The 22,990-nt window shown below is 45.2% G+C and overlaps 1 protein-coding gene across 1 annotated transcript in view; it reads right to left on the bottom strand.

Annotated features, from left to right (window-relative positions):
- LOC147710591 (CDK5 regulatory subunit-associated protein 2-like) overlaps window positions 1–22,990 on the bottom strand; it is an 883,251-nt gene that overhangs the window by 829,334 nt on the left and 30,927 nt on the right. The window contains exons 2-4 of the mRNA XM_086921269.1: window positions 22,267–22,331; window positions 18,482–18,549; window positions 11,999–12,109 (exon numbers count right to left, since the gene is read on the bottom strand). Of these exons, the coding sequence (XP_086777395.1) occupies window positions 11,999–12,109; window positions 18,482–18,549; window positions 22,267–22,331 (244 nt within the window). The remainder of the gene's footprint in view (window positions 1–11,998; window positions 12,110–18,481; window positions 18,550–22,266; window positions 22,332–22,990) is intronic.

Raw genomic sequence — 22,990 nt, 5'->3', positions numbered from 1 at the left:
CTCCGGCTCCTTCCCAGTCCTGTAATTACCACTCCCCAAGGCCTAAGAGAAAGGTCTGCTCATCGACGCTGCCTGTGAATAATTTGAGGTTGCTCGCTATATGGGCATCCTGCCCATTAATAATGCCACGACTTCTCCTCCTACTGACTTGTAATTCGGGGTAATAAAGATGGTCACTTTAAGGGCCATCCTGTGGGGGCGGGAAAGCTGCAGTTGGCGTGACAGGGGCTTTGCTGAAGGTGAACGGCGCGCCACAGCCCTTGTGCGATATACACGTCGTAGAATAAAAAAAGAGGCATAATATGTACACATTATTTGGTTTTATAGATTCTCTTTCGAAGACGTGGACACCTTAGCTTGAGTCAGTGAGAACCGGCGTGAATAGAAAATAATAAGCTGACATGTTTGTGCAACCCTTACAAAATGCTTTGTTTGCTGTTTTCCTCTGGGTATTCATTTAGCGCCAAGTGAGGCTGCACTTGGCGCCGCCTTAGGGACTGGTGCGCGTGCCAGGCAGTTAGTAGCATGTTCATGTGCACACGTGTGAGCCGTCGTCATTACAAGGAATGGCTCATGCCACTGGTGGTAGGATAGATGTACGAGGATACATTAAGGGCTAGAGGTTTAGTAGTCCGGTATAGAGGTAAACCGTAAAGCTGTATTGGCAGTTTAAGAGGTGCAAGTGTGTCAGAAAGGGGGGGGGGGTATTCGAGAACCTGTATAGCGGAATTGGTAAAGTCTCTTTAGTGAAAAATAGGAAGAAGCTTCAATTAATGGAGAGGGAATAGAGGAGGCTGAACAAAGACGGATATGTGTAGACAGGGCAATTCCACCCGAAATGTGAAACAAGCTTTTTGTGATCCTTGAGAGAATTATAAAGACTGCAGGGCATGTTTTTTCGACGTAGACTAGTATGGATTCGACATTCTTGGAATTAATAATGTGAAAATTCGAGAAAGCAATGTTCATGTGGAAAACATATGTATTTGTCTCCAGCCTCACTTGCAACTGCTGCAGTTTCAGATACCTCCCTTGTTCACACGGAGCGGGCTGTCATGTGATCTGTTTATCAAACATTTGCTTTGTTCTTTGGTGTGACATGTTGCAGCCCTATTTGTAAAAGTATTTAGGCTGCAATACAGATAGCTTCAGACAAAAAGGAGCTTGTGGTACAATTTCCACTAGATGGCAGCACGGTCGTTGTGGAAAGACAGGGCCACTAGATAGCAGTGAAACGAGTGAAATTTAAAACGTTGACATTTACACGACGTAAACTACTCTTTCAAACATGTTGCCAGTTTCTGAACTGAATGGGTAGCAACTGGTTGTTGGCGCTGCAAATGTTTTGAAAAAAGTCCATTATGCGATCAATTTGTAGGTCGAGTGCATTGCTGTTAGGTCGAGTAGAAAAGTCTACTCACTCGACCTGCAGGTCAAGTAAGATTTTTTAGATTTGTCGAGCCCTGAGGAGGGGGGACCGGGGGCGAGTCTGAATATGCCCTCCTCCACTTTCTTTCTACCTTTAGTAATTAGTTAGTTGCGGCGACAGGCACACTGCTAGTTGGGGCTAGGCAATAGCCATATGCAGCGGTGCAGGGTGGGGGGATGTTTTTAATTTTTATTTTGTCTTTGTCTTTTATTCTATGTTTTCCTTTCTTCACTCTCTCTTCACTTCCTTCACGAGTATACTTGTGGAACATTCTGACTTCGATTGTCTTCTAATACCTGGTGGTCATGCTTCTGTTATTATACTGATTTTTGGGTGGACAGGCTCCGAGGACTGGCGCTTAACGTGGATTATATATTGTACTGTTGCACATCCTACTTCTTAAACGTTAGCGTACGTGTCCGGGCTATTCTTACATTGCTAGTTTATATCCTGTTACTTTGCCTGTTCACCTTCCTATTGTATCTGAATGTATGGCACCCGATATGTCTATCTCTCGCTTTGTTTTGAAAATTATAAAAAGATTTATAAAAAAATAAAAATTTAAAATAAAAAAAAATAAAGGCCATGGTGACTAATCAAATAAATAGGGCAGGAGGGTTTGCCTTCCCAAACCTGCATGGATACTCTAAGGACATACAATTTCGATTATCAGTTGATCATATGAAGGACTACTTGAGTGAGCATTGGACAGCTCCGTATAAACTGAGAGTGTATTCAACACAAGTCATTCCATCCTCCGACCTTGCATGTCTGGTGAGATTATATGGAGGGTCTACCTGTCAAACTGTCAGCAGCTACTAAGTTCACTTTAGTCTGCCTCTCTGTCCATCTTCTCAGCAAATTATCTGGGAAAGCATCAGAGAGAGGTCGATACATGAGATGGACAGCTGTTTCTAAGTGGGAAGCTACTCTTCTTTGAGAACTTTAGCCAGAAGGCAGGCAGAAATATCATCCACATTTTATCATATTTGAAGAAGAAGTATTCAGGGACAAAAAACAGATTTAATTGGAACTTAACGGATTTAGCAAAGATAACGGACATGGCTGCAATGGACAAAGGCTTGTTTCATACAATATATATAGCCAAGACCTGATGGAGTCCATCAGGCATTTTAAGGTACGAGGGGATTACTGGCATCCAGCTGCATGTGCTATAGACCGTGTCTAGATTGAAGATTTATTTAGGGACAATTTCCCACCAGATAAATTGATGATACTTTCCAGAGACCTACTTAAATGATCCTCTGCTTAGAAACATTCTGGAATGATTAAAACAGTTCTAAATGCAGTATGGCTTACCTTAGACCAGAAATTATATTGAGAAGGATTTTGCAACCGGACCTAGGATGTTTGTCCATGAGGTTAACTGATGACACCTTGGGGAGTCTACTTTCTATCCCCTTGTGTGCACCTTGCTTACATGCCGATTATGTGGCTTCCCCATATTGTTTATTTTATGCATGACCAATGAGTTTACCAATATCTGCCCTTCTAGGGAGTTAAAAATGTTTTTAAAATGCATGTTTCACTGCTTGATATTGACTTCATGTGGTGCTTTATTTGATATCAACAGGTGTAGGTGCACCACATCTCATTATAGATAGGGTGCACTGGTGTCTCACATTCCTCTTAAAGCCCATTTACAGATGTTGCGTGTTTTAGGTATTTTTTTATTTTATTTTCTGCAGTTGTACAAGTTTGGGGAAAAAAAACTCAATAAAAAGACGGTTTAAAAAAATAAGTTCAACATAGGAGGGAGCCTAATCAACCTTCCTCAGGTCCAGGAGTACCACAACATTAGAGACAATACGGTGAGAGGGCCATATAAACATAGTGTGGATCTCTGAAAGAGTCTCAGCCTATGCTTGAGCCTAACAAAAATCATGGTCTCTTATTGCCTTGTTTTTAGCTATACTTGCTTCTCTTTTTCGATACGAGGGTGTGCAAATATAGGTATGGCTAGAATAAGTTTAATACTACCATGCACTGTTTTTAATATTGGGTGTGGATAGGATATTATTAAATTGTTTTTTCCATTTCTACAACCCAATCTTAACTCACTCACTGTTATCACTTTAACACATTTATGCACTGCAACAAATATATTTTTTACCCTCCCTATGCCATACACACAAACTAGCACATTTGAGTTTCTCCCACTTGATTAGGTTACAGTTCACCTAATCCTCAGTGGTTAAACAGCTTTTCCTTCTGGTGAAGGATCCCAAATGATGTAGGGCGGCACAGGACGGGTATCTGATGGGAATCATTTGATGGCCACCACGTACCATCTAAATTTGGAATTGGTGACTGTTCCCGAATCAATACATGCCTTAACAGTTCACTTTCATTTTTTTGTGACCCACTGGTATCTCTTGGTTATAATTAGAATAAGTCTCCTACTACAAAGACTATTGTGCACAGCATAGCCTCAAGATGCCACTCATCTATGTCTAGAGTAAAATTGGCTCCTGCCTCCTAGGATGCTTCACCGGCAACTAGGTGCCTTGTGTGACACACTAGTCTAAAAATTCATCAAAACAACAAGTGGTCCTGAGCATACGACAATAGGGAAAACAATTGATATATATAGATCACAATGGAGCTCTATATAGTTCAAGATTCCTTGACCAGCCGGCCAAAGAATATTGATTGGTTCAATAGATTTGTGATCTCGAAAATACAACAAATAACCCAAGAGATAAGGGTTAAATTGGGGCACAGTCCTGTGCCTTGCAAGGAGGAAAAAGGTGAGAAAGTAAAGGTAAGTGAAGAAAATTTATCAGGCAAACAGTGTGAGCTTGCAGGTCACTGGTATAAGTTATACATTTAGCAGTGTATCCTGGAGTCATTCATACAACCAATAGTATCAGGGAAGTACATGTATGAACTACTCTAAGGTCGACGTTTCGATCCCCAGCTCGGGTATCACGGGATCATCATCAGGACAAGTGAAATAATTTTGCCTGAACACAGTTATATAAAGCACACCGAGTTGATGGCTTGAAATGGAATTGGCTTCAGATGAGAGAGTTCTCATGGGGTCAACCACGTTATTCTTAATGGGTAAAACGTTCCATGGGATGTGGTTATGAATTCTGTATTGGTGCTGGGATTGATGAAGCCCAATCTTTAAGGTTTGCACGGTGATGTGACACCGGAATAACTGGTCTTGTGATTGATCACTCTGGGACATCTGGTCCTATGACATTATTTTGCATAGTCTGTTGATGGCTATAGGGGATTTGCAGAGGTCCGTTTCTGAGAATGAGACTGCAATGTGGTATGTTTAATTCTTTGGGGGACCGACTGCCTCCTGGGCAGGATCGCCGTCCTCCAGCGTCTTGAATTAGCGCCGAGTCAGGAAGAGCGGCCAGACGAATAACTGGTCCGCGGTGAGGGAGAACAATTCTCCGAGGCGTCGGTCACTCGAGCTGCTCGCAATAGAACGCTGGGAGCAAAACTCTCTGGGAGTAAACATTTCAGAAGAAGCTGGGACCTCCACACGCCTTTAGCCAATTGCGTGCTGAAGCCAGACGTAAAGGCCAATGGCGTGTGAGCACCACATGCACAAGCTTGTCTAAAAGCTTAAGCGATTCCAAGAGGTCGATTTCCTACAGCAGCGCATGCGCTGTTGTAGGCTCGACCTAATAAAAACTACAATCGTAACTTAACAGGTATGAGTGTGTTCTGTTGCACCCCATCACTTATTTTTTTTTAGCCAGACTAAGCTCATATATTACACTTTTTCTACTTCCAACACATCTAATCCAATTACCCTATGCATGCTATGAGATCAAAACCACAGTTTCTGGTTCGCATTATGCAGTGTGTTCACGGTTGCTGGTGTCCACAATCTTAAAATTGTTTTATATAAATACTAACATAGTTTTGCATAATAAATTCTTCCAGATTTGAGAAACTCCCAAGCCACTTAGCACAAGGGGCGAAACACAAGTCAACTGTTATATAAATGATGCTTTGTACTAATTAAGGAACCAGCTCTCGATTAAAGGCATGCTCTTACATCAAAATAAAAATTACTTCATAGCTTAGCAGCCTCATCATTATCATTTTTTTTTATTATGGATGTAAAAGGAATACTAATGGTATACCTATCATTCATAAAATATGAAAGTTTGATGCACAAGTTACTACTTGTGTAACGATATATCTGTAAGAGACATTAGTTAGTGATAGATTCCTTACCTTAGAATATCCCCAGGAGTCAGACTGGATCCGGAAATTTTTGCGTAGCAATACCCCTGCGCGTCGGTAGGCGTCGTCTGCGGCTCCGCGTCCGTCGTCGGCGTCGTTAGCGCCGGAATGACGTCGGAGTACTTAGACGCCGCCCATGCGCGCTGACGTCAGTTCTGATACACAGCTTTTCCGCGCCAGATACGCAGAGCCATGATAGAACCAACACTGGTGCCATGAAACTAGGGCCCTGAAAGGGGATGACCTTAACCCTAGATATCGGTTCGCAGAACCGGGAGGATGGGTGGGTCGGTAAGGAATCTATCACTAACTTATGTCTCTTACAGATATATCGTTACACAAGTAGTAACTTGTGCATCTGAAAGAGACACGTTAGTGATAGATTCCTTACCTTAGAATAGATACCCCAGCAATACCAACCCCGGTGGTGGGTCTGCGAACCAATATCACACCAGAAAGTCCTGGAGGACGGAACGGCCAAAGAAGCCATCCCTCCGGACTTGACTATCCAGGCAGTAGTGTCTTGCGAGCGTGTGCAGCGAGGCCCACGTTGCTGCCTGGCAAATGTCCTGTAAGGGGACTCTTCGGCCCAGGGCAGTTGTTGTTGCCGTGGCACGAGTGGAATGAGCCCGCAATCCAGCAGGGGGCTCCTTTTTCGCCATGGAGTAACATGCCTGAATACACAAGATGATCCACCGCGAAATGGTCCTCTTGTGTACTCCTTTTCCCTTCTTCGCGCCCACGTAATTAACAAAGAGTTGGTCATCCACCCGGAATTGGCGCGTGCGATCTAGGTAATAGGAGAGCGCACGTTTTGGATCCAGACGGTGGAGCCTCTCTTCCTCTTTCGAGGGATGCGGAGGCGGAAAGAAGGTGGGCAAAGTAATGGACTGCCCGATGTGGAAGGCTGTGACAACCTTGGGCAGAAAGGAAGGTCGTGTACGCAACACCACCTTGTCTGGATGAACAGATAAGAAAGGTGGAGTAGAAGAAAGAGCCTGGAGCTCACTCACCCTCCTGGCAGAGGTGATGGCGACCAGGAAAGCAGTCTTCAAAGTGAGAAGACGGAGAGGACAGTTATGGAGCGGCTCAAAGGGAGCACACATCAGATAAGTGAGAACAAGATTCAAGTCCCACTGGGGCATCACAAAAGGAACAGGAGGGAACATGTGTGTGATGCCCTTCAGAAATCTATTTACAATGGGGGACTTGAATACGGAAGGCTGATCAGGCAGCCTTAAGAAGGCGGAAAGAGCAGAGAGGTACCCTTTAAGAGTGCCCGGAGCAGAGCCCTGCTGGGCAAGAGATAGAAGGAAGAGGAGAACCTCGGAAAGAGGGGGAGAGAGGATCCACAGCCTTTGCTGTGCACCATGCCACAAATCTGTTCCACCTGCAGGCGTATACCGACTTTGTGGAGGGACGCCTGGCTACCAGAATGATATCGCAGACTTCAGGAGGCAAGTCAAATGGCCTCAACTGTCGCCGCTCAATCTCCAAGCTTGTAGGTGGAGACTGGACAGGTTCGGGTGCAGCACCGTCCCCTGCTGCTGCGACAGAAGGTCCTCCTGAAGAGGCAAACGAATCGGGGGATCGACTGACATGCTGAGTAGCTCGGGATACCAGTATCTTCGTGCCCAGTCCGGAGCTACAAGGATAACCTGGGCCCGGTCGCGCCTGATCTTCTTCAGCACTCTGGGCAGAAGTGGTATAGGCAGAAAAGGCATACAACAGACCGCAACTCCACTCGCGACCAAAAGTGTCTCCGAGCAAGTGCCGCCTTGGAAATTGCAACGCGCAGAACTGATGACATTGCGCCTTCTCTTCTGTGGCGAATAAATCTAACCAAGGCTCTCCCCATTGCTGAAAGAGACCTTGCGCCACGTCCGAGTTCAGACGCCATTCGTGATCCATCATGCACCGACGGCTGAGTTCGTCTGCCCTGGCATTCAGAGAGCCTGCCAGGTGTTGAACCACCAGGGTCACGCCCTGATGTTCCAGCCATTGCCAGAGGCGCAGAGCCTCTAGGCATAGGGTCCACGACCCCACTCCGCCTTGTTTGTTGCAGTACCACATGGCGGTCGTGTTGTCTGTGAACACCTGCACTACACTCCCCCGGACAGAGGGGAGGAATGCCTTCAGCGCTAGACTAATCGCCCGCAGCTCCAACATGTTGATATGGAGCCGAGACTCCGCCGGAGACCAGAGGCCTCTGATCTCCGCCTCTCACATATGGCCTCCCCAGCCCTGGAGGGACGCGTCCGTCACAACCACGTGCTCCGGGTGGGGTAGGGAGAGGGATCTGCCACTGACCCAGTCGCGGTCCGTGAGCCACCACTGCAGTTGTCTCGCAGTGCCCTCCGAGATCAAGACATGATCGGACAGGTTGCACTGATGCTGGGCCCACTGAAACTTCAGGTCCCACTGCAGAGCCGGCATCTGCCACCTGGCGTGATGCACCAGAAGGATGCAGGAGGCCATCCACCCCAGAAGCCGCAGCGTCAACATGACAGAGACTAGGGATAACGGCTGGAAGATGGGAATCAGAGCCTGTATATCCCGAACCCGCTGTTCGGGCGGGTAAACCCGAAACTGCGCCGAGTCAAGAACCGCTCCAATGAAGAGGAGCTTCTGAGAGGGACACAGGTGTGACTTCGGCACATTGATGGAGAACCCCAGCAAGTGCAGGAGGTCGGCCGTAGTCTGAAGGTGGTTGACGACTGCCTGGGGCGAGCCCGCCTTCAACGACCAGTCGTCTAGGTAGGGAAAGACTGACACCCCTAACCTGCGCAGATGAGCTGTGACCACCGCCATCACCTTCGTGAACACCCGTGGGGCGCTGGTAAGGCCGAAGGGGAGCACAGTAAACTGAAAGTGCTCTTGGCCTACCGTGAACCGCAGGTAACGCCGGTGGGCCGGCAGGACGGGAATGTGGAAATAAGCGTCCTGCAAGTCCAACGCTACCAGCCAGTCTTCCGGGTCCAGGTCAGCTAGGACCTGAGCCAAAGTCAGCATCTTGAACTTCTCCTTCCGGAGGAAGCCGTTGACGTTCCGCAGGTCCAAGATAGGGCGTAGGCCCCCTTTGCCCTTCTTGGGTACCAGAAAGTAGTGGGAGTAACATCCACACCCTACTTCTGGCCCAGGAACGTGCTCGATGGCCCCCTTGGCAAAGAGGGCCGTGACTTCCTCTTGCAGAAGTTGCAAGTGATCCCCCGACACGCGGTGGCATTGCGCTGGCATGGATGGAGGGGTCGCCTCGAAGGGGAGGGAGTAGCCCCTTCGGACGATCTGCAGCACCCACCTGTCCGATGTGATAGTGCGCCAGTGGGCGAGGTGATGCCGAACCCTGCCTCCCACAGGCGTCACATGGGCCTGAAAACTCGGAAGGTTTTGAGGCGGGTGCTGCGGAGGGAGGTGTGGACTGGCCTCGCCGTTGTCCCCAACTGCCGCTGCGGCGGTTTCCACGGCCGCCACCGCGCTGTTGGACATTCTGCGGCGCGTGGCTGGCAGCACGTGTGGGGACGCCCCTTCCGTGGCCACGAAAGGAGCGAAAGGCACCCGATTGCTGGTGTGGGGCCGAGAGGCCCAAGGACTTGGCCGTAGCCCTGGAGTCCTTGAAACGTTCCAGCGCATGGTCTGCCTTGTCGCCGAAGAGGCGACGGCCATCATACGGCATGTCCAGGAGTGTGGCCTGGACATCGGCCGAGAAGTTGGCGGACCGCAACCAGGCGTGGCGTCGAACCGCCACCGTCGTTGCCATCGCCCTGCCCAGTGAGTCCGTTGTATCCAGCCCACACCGGATAGAAAAACGTGCTGCATCTCGGCCCTCCGCAAGGGCTTGGCCGAGTTTAGCCTGGACCTCCTCCGGGCATTGTGGCAGCACCTCCGCAACCGTGTCCCACAGAGTGTGGGTGTAGCGGCCCAAGAGACAGGCGGTATTCACAGAACGCAGCCCTAAGCTAACAGACGAGAACACCTTCTTCCCGAACTGTTCGTATCTCTTGGATTCCCTGTCAGTCGGGGCCGACGGGAATGCGGTTTGGGAGTTGGAGGCCTAGATGACCAGGTTCTCGGGGGTGGGGTGGGTGGACAAAAAGCATGGGTCGCCCGGGGCCGGGTGGTAGCGTCTGGCCACGTTCCTATCCACAGGGGGACCTGTGGCGGGCTTGGACCAAGTGCCCACAAGAACGTCACACAAGGCCTCATTGAACGGCAGCAGAGGCTCACTGGAGCTTGACTGCGGTTTGAGGACCTCTGTGAGGAGGTTAGTCCTCACGGCCGCGACGGGGAGCTTAAGGTTTAAGGCCTTAGCTGCCTTCGTCAACACTACACTATACGTAGAGCCCGCCTCCGAAGCCACAGTCGGAGGGGAGCTAAATCCAGTGTCGGGCGAAGTGTCAAGAGCACTGGCCTCCCAAAGCTCATATGTCCAGTCCTGTTGAGACTGGCAATCCAGTGCCAGAGGGTCCTCTGACCCCTCCCAATCCTCCTCGTCACCTGCGTCCTGTAACCCAGGATTAGTAGACAGGGCCTCCTCGTGGAGATAAAAATCCCCAAAGGCCGACTGAATCGGCGCCCAGCGTCACCCTTCCGGCGCCAGAGTTGGACCGAAGGAGACATTGGGGACGGCGTCCACAAGGGGCGCCGGGGGCGACACCCGTGGGGCCGGCGCCGGTGAGGTCGTAAGGTCGACCGGCGACGACCCGGATCCGGAAGCGGATCCGGTGAGGTCCTGCGGCGCCGAGACCGAAGTCGCCGGCGGCGTCGGGGCCAAAGCACCCGGCGGCGTCGGAGCCGAAGCACCCGACCCGCTAGGACCTCCGGTCGGGGCCGATTAGCCCGAAGGCGCCACCGAACCCGACTGAGGAGGGAGGGACCTCATGGCCATGAGGTACCGCTCGATCTCCTCCGGCGTCGCGCCGTGCCCAGGGACCCGAAGGTGTGGGGCAGGCGGCGACGCTTGCGACTCCCGCGGAGCCGCGTGGGCGGTGTCGCCCGAGCCCCCGGCCGCATCGTGCGAGCGTCGGGGTGGGTCGGAGGAACGATGACGTCGCTCCGACCTCTCATGCCTCTTACCTGAGGACTTGGAACCTGACGACCGGTGTCCACTCCCGGAGCTTCGATGACTCCGACCTCGCGACCTGTCCCTCGACCTCCCGTGGGACCGGGACCTGGAGCGGCACGGGGCCGACTGCCGCAGCTCGAGTCGCTTACGGGACCACTCCCGTCTAGCCTTCGACGTCAAGGCCTGGCAGTCGGAGCAGGTTCGATCGTCATGGTCGAGGCCAAAGCACTTCAGGCACCGGCGATGGGGGTCCGTGACCGACATCAGTCGATCGCACTTCGAGCAGGGCTTGAACCCGGGCATCCTACCGGCACCGATAGAGTCGAAGATTTGAAGAAAGAGTGATCAAAAGATCCAAAAAGTTCAGTCAAAAATTGGCTGGGGGTAGAGCTTCTTCAGGATCTGCGCTAGCTGGCGCGGAAAAAAGAAGAACTGACGTCAGCGCGCATGGGCGGCGTCTAAGTACACCGACGACGTCATTCCGGCGCTAACGACGCCGACGACTGACGCGGAGCCGCAGACGACGCCTACCAACGCGCAGGGGTATTGCTACGCAAAAATTTCCTGATCCAGTCTGACGCCTGGGGATATTCTAAGGTAAGGAATCTATCACTAACATGTCTCTTTCAGATATACAACTTTTATGAAAGCTTGTAAAAAAAATAAAGGCAACATAAATAGCCTAAACTAACAACATAATATACAAAAGGTCCTTTATCCTTCCGGATCCTTCTGTTGCCAGGAATAAGGGCAACCCGGTGGACCCAGAACCATTTTACAAGAAGCAATATAGAGGGAGGATTCAGACTGCCTAGAAGCTTCTGAAATGTACCAGTGGAAACACCACACTAATACCACAATAGCCCTATGTTTAGATGGGAGGTTTTGCTCCAAACTAGATAAGCGTGTATGATGCCTTTAAACTCCTACAGACGTCAGACAGGCACCGGATATTTCTGGGGCTGACTGGTACTTTTGTCAACAGAAAGAGGAAAACAAGTGACTAACACAGGGGAAGTCAAAAGCAGTAAAAAGCATGTCGAAGTGCACCAACTACCAGCAAGACCATCAGTATTCTGTGAATTCGAATTTGTAAGGATGAACACTTACTGCAGCCGACACCTTAAAGCTGAGAACGTGTGATACTTCCAGTATTAGAAGACTATTACAGACAAAGACAATGCAGTAAAGGGCCTCGCTGAAGCAACACACGAAGTGTAGTACTACTATATCAAACTTTTGTTAGATTTTCTACTTTTTACACTTACAGTTCTGTAGATATTCTCATTGGCACCATCAAATTTTTCCTTAACTTGTTCTTCTAGAAAATATATTCGAAGCTTCAAGTTAAAATTTTCTTTTTTAAAATCAGTGATTTGCTGTTTATAAAGGAAAGAGCAAAATTAATCAGTGGCTGTCATAATGAAGGCTGAAAGACAAACTGTATTCTCACACTTAAATATAACATTTGAAAACAATGTGTTTACAACATTAATGCAAATGGCTGTAAGTCTAATACAGTGGACATAAGCTGGAGAAGATTGCACAGGGCCCCTTTACAAATTCATAGTTATCAAACGAATATTTTAAAAGCCTCAGATAACATTGGTGACATTAGGCATTACTGCCTCATGCTTCGAGGTAGGTCTACGGGTTCATACCTCGATCTATCAATGCCTATAACTTGAATGCTTAGTAGCTTGCTATCACTATCAGAACAAACTGATCTCCCAATCTGAATCTCTTCATCACTACCTTCATGTAAATCCAGTCACCATGTTGAAAGGTTTTTCTGTGTTTAGTCACTAACCTGGCTTACAGTTTCTTTTTTGTTTGTCAAAGGTCAGCCTTCCTTGGTCAAAACCATACTGGACTTCATCTATCAGGTTTGGAAGTAGAAGCCCCAAATGCATCAATCACAAGACCCTTCCTATACATTTTGACATCCAAATTGAGGAGTGTTAGCTGGGATGTGAGCTTAGTAATGTACATCTTGAAAAATTCAGTAGTAAAGACACCCAGACCTGGTGCCTGGTTAGCTTTTAGGCTTTTGATGATAGCTAGTCTAATCTTGTCTTCTTCTGTCGGCACCCCCCAGCTCCTTTGCTTGATCGTCTCTTAAGGGAGGAAATGGTTAGGTCTGCCAAGTATGCTTCCCCGTCCTCCATTTTCTGTTCGTTTCCTTGGCTTAAAGGGTGGCTTTAAAATTCTTTAACAGACCCACTTTCCTTTGTTAGGTTAAGTTTATTAACTTTCTCATTTTCAAAACGTTAATGTTTGTTTGGTTTACTCTTCAGCGTTATTCATTTGAATGGTTTTGAGCTGACCTCTCATAATAGTAGGTGCCTTAAGGTTCGCCTGCACCACAGTGCATTTATGCCTCTTGTCTGCTTTTTCTAGAACAACTTTCAATGTGCCAACAAACCCCTCTCTCTCGCTCCCTCTCTCTCCCTTTATTGTGGCAGCCTCTCTCTTTATTGTGGCAGCCACAAACATCATTAAGCCTATAAGAACTGATTTAAAAGCTTCCTAAGTTGGGGCATGAGAAACGTCTCCTGTGTGTTTTAGTAATCCAGTATTCATCAATAGCCTCTGAGATTCCTAATCTATTAACTCTGTCCTTTTATTTACCCAATCTCCAGTTTCTGTCTCTGTGCCTCTTCGCAAGGCAACTCAGCCCTTGCGAAGGGTGTTGTCCGAGTTGGATATAGTCCCTATGCTTGCTTTGGTCAGTTCTCTGAAACCCCCCTCACCAGAGAGAAAAATGATGACTATACTTGAATACATTTGGCATCCGGCTGGAAAAATAAATTATTCACTTCCTTTAGGGTGGGCAGTCCTTCACACGCCCACATGACCCAGCTCTTGCAGCTGCTCTTTGACATCCAAAAATAGGTGACAGCAATCATGTTTCACCTAGGACAAATTTGTCTTTTTGAAAACCGTAAACAAAAAAACTATGGTCTACCGGAAATGGGGAAATTTCACTACTTCCAAATCAGGCACCTGGCGCTACAGCCTGGAGTCAAAGATTCTGCAGCAAGGTCATTGACAGAAGGCGAGAAAGTTCTCACATCATACCAGAGGTCCAGAGATGGGTTTCCATCGTCTACTGGTTCCTTAGTTCCCCTATGTCAGATAACATGTGAAATTACATGCCAAAATGGGATAGAGAACTCTGATGTAGAGTCACCCAACACAGGTGGGACTAGGCATGGGCGGAAAATCCGTTCCGCTCGCGGATTTTGCGGATTTTCGGGAAATCCGCAATCCGCGAGATTCGCGAATCTCCCGCAAAATCCGCAAATCCGCGAGCAGCGGATTTTGCTCGCACTGCTCGCACTGTTCGCGTGAGTTCGCGCCCCGCGAATAAGTGCAAAATTGCAGAAATACGAACTTAGCAAAACTGAAAGTAACTACTTACCAGGTTCAAAAGTTCAGGCTCATCATTAGTAGCCATTTCCTGTAGTGCTTCCTGAGGGGCCCCTCCAGAGTTCAGTTGCCAGTTGAAACTATTATGTGACCCTGCTCTGAACCTCAGAATAGTTACACATATGCCACAAAGGTCCTGAATTACAGCTAAGGGAGACAAGCAGGAGCCAGGCTGGAAGTTAAAATCCATTAATCAGCCCCTAATTCATTATTGTCAGTTGGGGCAGGGCAGGTGTTGTAACTAATTTTGCAACAATGAAAGCACTTAGCAAGTGCAAAAGATCACTAATCAGGGCGCACTAAGGAAGCAGGTGCCAGCTAAAAAAATATTCTGTGACACATTAATCAGCCCCAAATTAATTCAGGTCACTTGAGGCAGGGAAGGTGTGCTTTGCTTTGCCGAAAATAATGTACACTGGACAACCAGAGGGTGTGGTGATGAAACAGAGGGTGGCATGGGTGGGCCAGAGGGTGGCATGAGTAGTCAGAGAGTGGCAGTGGTGACAGAGAGTGGCAGTGATGAAGAAGAGTGTCCCAAACAGGCTGGACACGTAGAAACAACAAGTTCGCAAAACTTGCGACCCGACAGGTAAGTTCGCAAATTGCGAAATTGTAAAAACCCTCGCGAACTGGCAGAAACACGGGCGAACACAAAAAAAAAAAAAATCCGCAAATTCGCGGGAATTCGCGATTTTGCGGATTGCGAATCCGCAAATCCGCAAAATTCGCGAACGCGAGATCCGCAAAATTCGCTCATGCTTAGGTGGGACACACTTTGGAAGTATATGTAAAAGACTAGCTTATAGATTCAGCATTAAGAGCCTGTGCTGAAAATAATAACAGGGTGGTATATGGAAAAGGAGATTAAAACTGATCTATCTTATTAATGGCTCACAATAGACATATTTTATAAGCAAATGGCTATTCCAACATGGCATGCATAGCGCTGGAGACCACAAGTCATTCCTGGGTGAGGGCACTCAAGATAATTGACTAATGAGTGGGGACATACTAAAGGAGAAGGGAGACATCCTTGGACATGGAAGTGAAATAATTCGCAAAATTATGAATTTTAGTTTGTGTGGAGGGAGGGATGTCCACTATAGAGTGGTTGTTATAATGTTTGCCAGTTGACCGAAAAGAGTAATGTAGAAATTTATAAAATAGCATTCATCAGGGATGGATGAACCTCAATCACCTTAAACTGAACCCGGGCAAGACAGAACTGATCTTGCCCGGGAAAAGTGAACTGAGCTGGGGCCCCCACGTGTGGCCATCTGACATGGGTACACCCCCCCCCCTAAAACTTCATCAGTCAAAAGCTTAAGGATCATGCTCAGTGCGGACCTCTCACTCAAGGCGCAGGTAGGAGCCGTACTTGAATAATAGCCGTAGTATCGGCCAGCTTCTTCCAGCTCAGAAAGATTTAAAAAATTGCACACCTCTCGACACACTCCGCACTTATTCAAGTAGTCATCGCCCTGGTCCTTTCTCGCCTAGATTTCTCGAACAGTCTGTACTTAGGGCTCCCAGCAGGTTTGCTCAAGCGACTTAAGTTCATCCAGAATCAGGCGGCCAGACTCGTCTGGAATCTACCCAGACGGCAATCTATCAGGCCAGGTCTGGAAAAACTTCACTGGCTACCGGTGGCCCAAAGGATCACCTTTAAAACAGGCTGCATCACTTTTAAAGCCCTACATGACAAAGGCCCCAGATTCATCAGAAACCTGGTATCTAACTATGCCCCCTCGCGCAACTTCCGATCTGCGCATAAAAGCTTGGCAACTTTCCGTCCGTTTAAGAAGAAACGCCAAGGAGGTAGTTGCTTCCATCATTTGGCGGCCACCTTTTGGAACTCCCTACCACTTGTCTTAAGACAATGTCAGGACCTTCTGATTTTTAGACAATCTCTCAAAACTTGGCTTTTTAAAGAGGCGTATGCTTAAGAGTAACTGTGTTTTGTGCCCTGTTTTACCAGTCAGCGCCAAGAAACCTACGGGTGTATGAGATCTTAAGAAGTTTATTTTAACATAACATAACATAACAGAAAATAAGTGATCTGGTAAAGGGATCAGCACGGAGAACTGGGATCTCCAGAAAGACTAATGATTTACTTTTAAGAAGGCTTATAAACAAATGTTATTTTTAAAAAAAGCAATATATTTTTCTGAATTCCACTTCTTAATAATATCAATAATGGAGAAAAGGAGTAGTTCCTGGTGTTATTTTCCATCTTATGATGGTTTGTGTAGATGTCTACAATATGAATGTGTCGGTCTTTACTTTCTGATCATGCGCGAATATTAAAGCCTTCATCTTTCCAACAGAATATACATAAGTGTACGGACGCAGTTATTTATTCCCATCTGGTCTGGACCTAACCATGCTAGCATGTCATTTTACATATGAAAAGAGAATGAAAATAAGTTTGCCTGAATCTAAAAAGAAAAGTGCATTTTTTACAGTTCTCAATGTTGATTTTAATGTAATTAAATAATTTAGTAAATGTATTACTGTATCTATTCAGGGCCACTCGAATTATGCAGTAGTGATGGACCAAATTATGCAGCAAGGTTGAAAAGTTATGCGTCAAGACAAGCCAAATTATGCAGTAAAATGTGGCACATTCTGCGATAGTATTACTTCATTATTTTGACATTTTTACTCCTGGTAAAACTGCCTGGAAATAGAGTTCACCTCCTTATAACAATTGAACATCCAAAAACAGCAATAAGCGACTTAAAGGTGACTAGTCAAACTTTGCGAAAAGCACTGTAGTGTTCAGGAACCATAGTCGCCAAATTTTATGTAACTTTTGATCCAATTGAGCTAGAAAACATTTTTTTGTGTTAAATCTGCAGATCATGAAGAAAATGGATTACGTAGCAAAAGTGGCAAATACAGAATTTGGCCAGCCGCAGAATCGCCTAATTTCAGTGGACATAAATATATCATATTAATCTTGAAAAATGGAAGGTAAATGGGAGATCAACATTTTTTTTATTTTCTGTAACACAATGAGTCTAAAATGCCAAATTAACAGATTTTAACTTTTTTATCTTTTACTATCTGCAATGTTTTATTGCGATGGTTTTAATCCACTAAACTAAAATGTATTCATCTTTAACACATTCTCATATGCTAGTTTTTATATCTACTCAGTAATAAACTTGTGATTCTAGGGGAGTGTAATCAAAAGTCTACTACATTTTCCCATATCTGTTTTTTTAACAACAAATAGACTTTCATATTGCTTAAATGTGTCAGAAAGCAATATGTCTGATATGCAGACTGATCGCATTTCTATCATGATTATATTCCTTGTGCCAAACATGTTTCAGGCTATGTCTAATCTGGGCAATGCATAGAGTTTTGTACAAAATAGCTCTCACACTGAGACCTTTTCATGGGATTGCTGCAAGTAGTAAGCAATCTACCCTGACTCTTAGTTAAAAGTTTAGTTTAGCTGTTATCACAAAATCTAATTAGGGTTTATGCAGTCACTTGGTTTTACCCTGAGGAAGACGCCCCCTTGGGTTAAAGGTTTGGTGTAACAATGTTTCATTCTCATACTCTTCCATAATATTTGCAAATTTATGGCAGGTATTAGCTCTAGAATATCCCACAAGCATTTCTTATTATGAGCTTTCAACCAGGTTTCAATGGAATAAAACAATGGGAAGTGCTATGCACGTATCTGATTCAGTACATCATTCGATTGATGCAAATACATTTCTGGGTATCTCCCATAAAATGCACTGGATTACTTTTACGAATATCCGCAGACAATCAAAACTACATCTAAAATCAAAGACCAGGACTTGGAATTTCATAAAAGTGTCTCTAATTTAAGAATGAACATCCATTATCACAATATTTGTCTTTGAGGCACTTATTTCAACTTTTCTGTGATCTGACAATATGGAGCAAATACTTTTTCAACAATGTCAACTTTTTCTGTTACTGCCAACAATATTACATCCTTTGCTAACATAGATATAGGTATCTAGGCACAAAACAAAGCTAGTTATTTAAAAACAAATGTGCTACAGTTACAATGTGGTCTTTTTTTCGATTAGTGCCGGAGAAAGGATAGGTTTTGATCATACCGATTATGTATCTTATTAAAACAATTTGTGGGGGAAGGCGACCGGGTGCAAACAAATCCAAAAATATTTTCATATATACGAAGTAAAAGGCCACCCTCAAGTCAATATATCCAAGACATATTTCTTACACAAATTAACAAAGTAGTTAATGAAACCCAAAGCTGCATATCAGAATAAAATGCATTCAATAGTAATACATTTGCAACTTACATTTTCAAAATCCTTCATGGTTCGAGCTCGGATAGGTGCCAATCTGTGGTCTGCAAAGCTTAAGAGGTCTAGAAAAGTAGCATAAAAAAATTAACTGGGATTGAAAGTGCAGTTACAAAAATCCAGTGGTGGATTCAATTGAGGGTGCCATATATGAAATTAATGGAAGGCAATTAAGGTGTGCCTTTCAAAGCTTTTACTTGTAGTCATTAAACATACAGAAAGACTCTACTGAGACATAAAAAAACAACTATGAACAGGTCAGAAAAGATGCAAATAAACAGTGATCTAGTTACTCCATGGGGCATACTCAAAATAAAACCTCGTGAAAACTGGGATAAGCCAGTTCCTCAAACAAAATGTCATTAAGAAAGCGATCCTAGACCAAACAGATCAACAGTGACTGTCCTCATCTGCAGAATCATCAACATGCACCGGTGCCTCTCTTTTAAAACTTATACCAGTCTCATGCATTTCAGAGAGTTTCCGCCCGCATCTGAGCCAAGCTTTCAAGAACACTATTAGCACTTTGTTCTGCTGGGAGCCAGACACCTTTTCTTATTCTGTGGCCATGCTCTTACCTGTAAAAAGTAAGTAGAAATGTTGCTATCCTTTTTCGATTGATCTTAATCGTGTAAAACTTTTCTAGATCTGTAACCTGATGAGAATACTGCTCGTAAAACAGGCTAACCTCTCCGGAAAGCAGTGCAATGCATTGTGACCCAAATATCAGTGGACAATCTGTTTCACTGTCCAGGCATTATAATACTATCCATGTCTTGGAATGATGGAGTCTAAATTCCGAACATTGGAGTGCTCGATTGGCACAGAAAGAAAACATGGGAATCACTAGTTAGTCCTTCTTTGACAAGCTCCACCAATTGACTCCCATTTGACCCAAGACCACACTCATCTCAAGGCAAGGACATCAGGGTATAAAACACAATACAGATGTAAGATGTACCACACATGCTTCCCTTACAAGCCAAGACAACGCAACATACATGATATTGATACCCAGCCCCACAACAGACAGCCCATATAAATTCCATTTGACTACCCATAAAATAGTCCCCAGATGTGCTGTCAATTATGTACCACATTAACTAAAACAATTCTCCCAAAATATCCTTCCTAAACAGTACACATCCATTAACAGTCGCCCTCTCTGCACCCTCATCATGTACCTGAACAGGTCCCTTTCCCACACGAACCGGAACACCAGATAGATTATCATCAACCTCAACAAGAACAGTATCCGAGTCAGAGAACTGATCTTTCGTAAAACACACTGGCATCACTGCAATGCTACAAGAACGATCAACTTGTCACCAATTTAGCCACAGATTGGCCACTTTTTCTGCAATCTAAGACCTAACAGAGGACATCTGAACAGCCTTGCCTTTGACACCTTCCAATGTGAGCCTAAGATACACCCTCCCAAACTTCTGCATGTGAACCATAAGTGAACCCCCCACCCGATCCTTTCTGTGGTCGGAATTTTGTATGTACTAGGCCTGGTTTAGCTCAACAAATCTCTCCACTTCACATCAGATTAATAGTACGTGAGACCCTCATCATTTACTTCACATTACATTTCGTGCAAGCTGGAAACAAACTTGTAACCATTGTCCTCCCCAATAGCTAGAGGTCCGAGTTCCTGGATAGCACATGTCTAACCTATGTCTTTCCACTACCACACTTACATGGATGTGTAAAAGGCCCACTAATATTTTGATAGCTTCAGAATTCATTCATTCTTCTTCCTCATCTTCTCCCCTTTACATAGCAGTAAACAATTTTATATATTCTTGCTCGTTCACCTCCAAATAAAAGAATAGCAATAACTTATTACTCTGGGCAGAAAGTCCACCCAATCAATGGATATGAAAAAAAAATCTTTACAGTGATTTAACTACATTTTCTACTTTAGGATAGATTTATTTGTCACTAGGCAAAGCAATCAACAAGCATTTGTAATGCAATAGGTCTCGCATTTAGGAGAGTTTGAGCTAAAGGGCTTTGCAAATGACAATGCCTTTTATTTATGTGTTGTTTTTAAAACAGATATTAAAAGGCATTGTCATTTACTATGCCAATAGCTGAAATTCTCGCAAATGTACGACCTATTTGCTTTGCCTATGCCAGCGCCTGTGCTATAAAAATGGTTTTAAAAGCGTTAGGAGAGGGTGTGTCCTGCCTGCAAAAGCAAGCAAGACAAAGCTACTTGAGAAAATAGTGCTTGAAGGCTGCAATTAAATCCTACCGAGTCACAATGCACCTAACAGAGGGTGTGGCCGTGAGAGGTTACATAATGAGACAAGGCGGTACTATTGAGGGACTACTAAGCCTATTGACCAATGAACAGCCACAGTTTACAGTGGACAATGACAGAAGCCAATTAAAAATATGGGCGGTGAGTGGGCAGAACTTCAAGTCCCTACCTGAATACAGCATGCATCGCAGAGCAGTGCATGCGCTGCCCAGGCTTGACCTAAAACTGAGTTTATACTTTGCATAGTACAACACAAGTGGGCTACCAGATACTAATAACCAAAGAGCACCAATGTCCTTCACTGTTACTGCACCCCCTGTGGTCTAGTACACCTGCATTATAGGACAATGCAAAGCAATCGATAAGACACAAAAACAGAAATGTTGCAAGTTACATCACTGCAAATGCCTTAAGTCTCCCCAACCATCCTGCTTAATAGCACTGCATGAGTGTCCTCACATACTTGAGTGATGTTACTGGAGCTACATACCTCTACAGAGGGTTCTTGATCCCAAAAGCACTGGAATATACAAAGCACAAGCGTTGACTGCTGTCAGACATCAGATAGCACGAAGCAGTGCATAAGCGAAGTCCAGATACACAGTTAAAGGACTTCAGCTGCCTGCTGAGCTCTCCCTCAAAGACAGACGTTCACCCCACAAAACACAACCTCACCAGAGAAACCAAACTTAGTACACTTAATCAAAACACAATACGCAAACATTATTTCTTGTAGATACAGAGAGCACAAGCTAGAGTCCTCAGCTGACATATCTTCTTGATGTCATACAGCTGAACAGGGAAATAAGGCACAGCTGAAGACAGTCAGACAGACCACACCAACCGGCTGAAGTCAGGCAGATTTGTAAGCAGCTACACAGAGTAGTAACATTACATCCTCGTCACCACAACATCATGTCAGTGAAGGAAGAAGCACAAACCAGGAGTAAGCTAAAAAGGGGTGGCTTTGCAGAAACTGACTCTCCGAGAACAACAGGGGAGCGATCTTCCACTCATTCCGAAGTGATATCATCCTAAATCAGTCCCATCACAGGTAGGGTACCTCATAGTAGCAATCTTAGATAATGTTGAGATTCAGCTCTGGCTTTAATGGGGCCTTCAAGGAGTACGTAGCTCTAGGCCAAATAGTTACAACCCCTCCAAAATTCCTGTAACTCATGTATGTTAGTGTGTTCTGTAATGGGGGAACCCATTGTTATGATACCGAACCTCCATGTTAAAACTTCTGAGATTCTGCAAGACTGCGGTATAGTTGCAATACTAACATTTTCAATCATCATGCTATCAACTACAAAGTGAAATATTTCTGCCATGCTACCTTAATATCAGGAAATGGAATGCTTGCGAACTTGTTTTTTTTATGAGCCTCACCAAAAATGTTATAAATCAACACTTATGTATTGTTAAAAGTAGCTCAAAAGTATGCTCTCCGGCTCTTTGTTCTATTCCTATAACGTTACCACACTGAGCTATTTTTATTTATACCTACCGCAGTTTGTTGCAATAAGACTTTGTTCATCTTCCTCAACATCAGGCAATTGTGAAATGTTCACACTAAAATAAAATAAAAAAATAAGACGATTGACAAAAGCTCAAAGATAACAAATATGTGCAGTAAACAAGAAGTTTCCATTAAAGAAATGATCTCATGGTAAAGAAGTCAACCGTCAATTACATTTGTGTTACAAGGGACAGTTGTTTTATATTTCAACTTATGTAATTAAAGCAAGTGGAACAATGAACAACAAAGGTCTAGAAAAGGTTCCCTATCAATCTCTTGTCACGCCTACCTCTCGCCCCCGATTCCAAGGATATAGTGACAAACAAGAGAAGAACTCAGAATAAAGGACCAACCACCAGTCCTGCATGTGCATTTTCACAGTCAACTAGACATACTATTTCAAACAGTGGCTAATGTGCATCTGCGACAAGCTGCGCCTTATTAGCAGAGGGCAGTGAAACCACCAGAGAAAGAGGCAACTTTATCTAGAGATACATCTCAGCATGGATTTTAAAAGAATGACAAGCATTTTTGATATACATACAAACCTGCTGCACACGTTCAAAAGTAAATACATAAGGTTACATAAAATATCACAATGATGCTTCTCTTTCTATTTTCTTCTTAGTCCTGTGGTTGACAAGGTGCGGGCATGCAATCACCCTATTTCGTTTTATAATCTATTTAGTTACGTTTGTGGCGAAGTAGTGCT

Source organism: Lissotriton vulgaris, chromosome 5 (genome assembly GCF_964263255.1).
Source record: "Lissotriton vulgaris chromosome 5, aLisVul1.2, whole genome shotgun sequence".
Classification (NCBI taxonomy): domain Eukaryota; kingdom Metazoa; phylum Chordata; class Amphibia; order Caudata; family Salamandridae; genus Lissotriton; species Lissotriton vulgaris.
The sequence above is the reverse complement of the archived record's forward strand: the minus strand, read 5'-3'. Positions and strand labels throughout refer to the sequence as shown.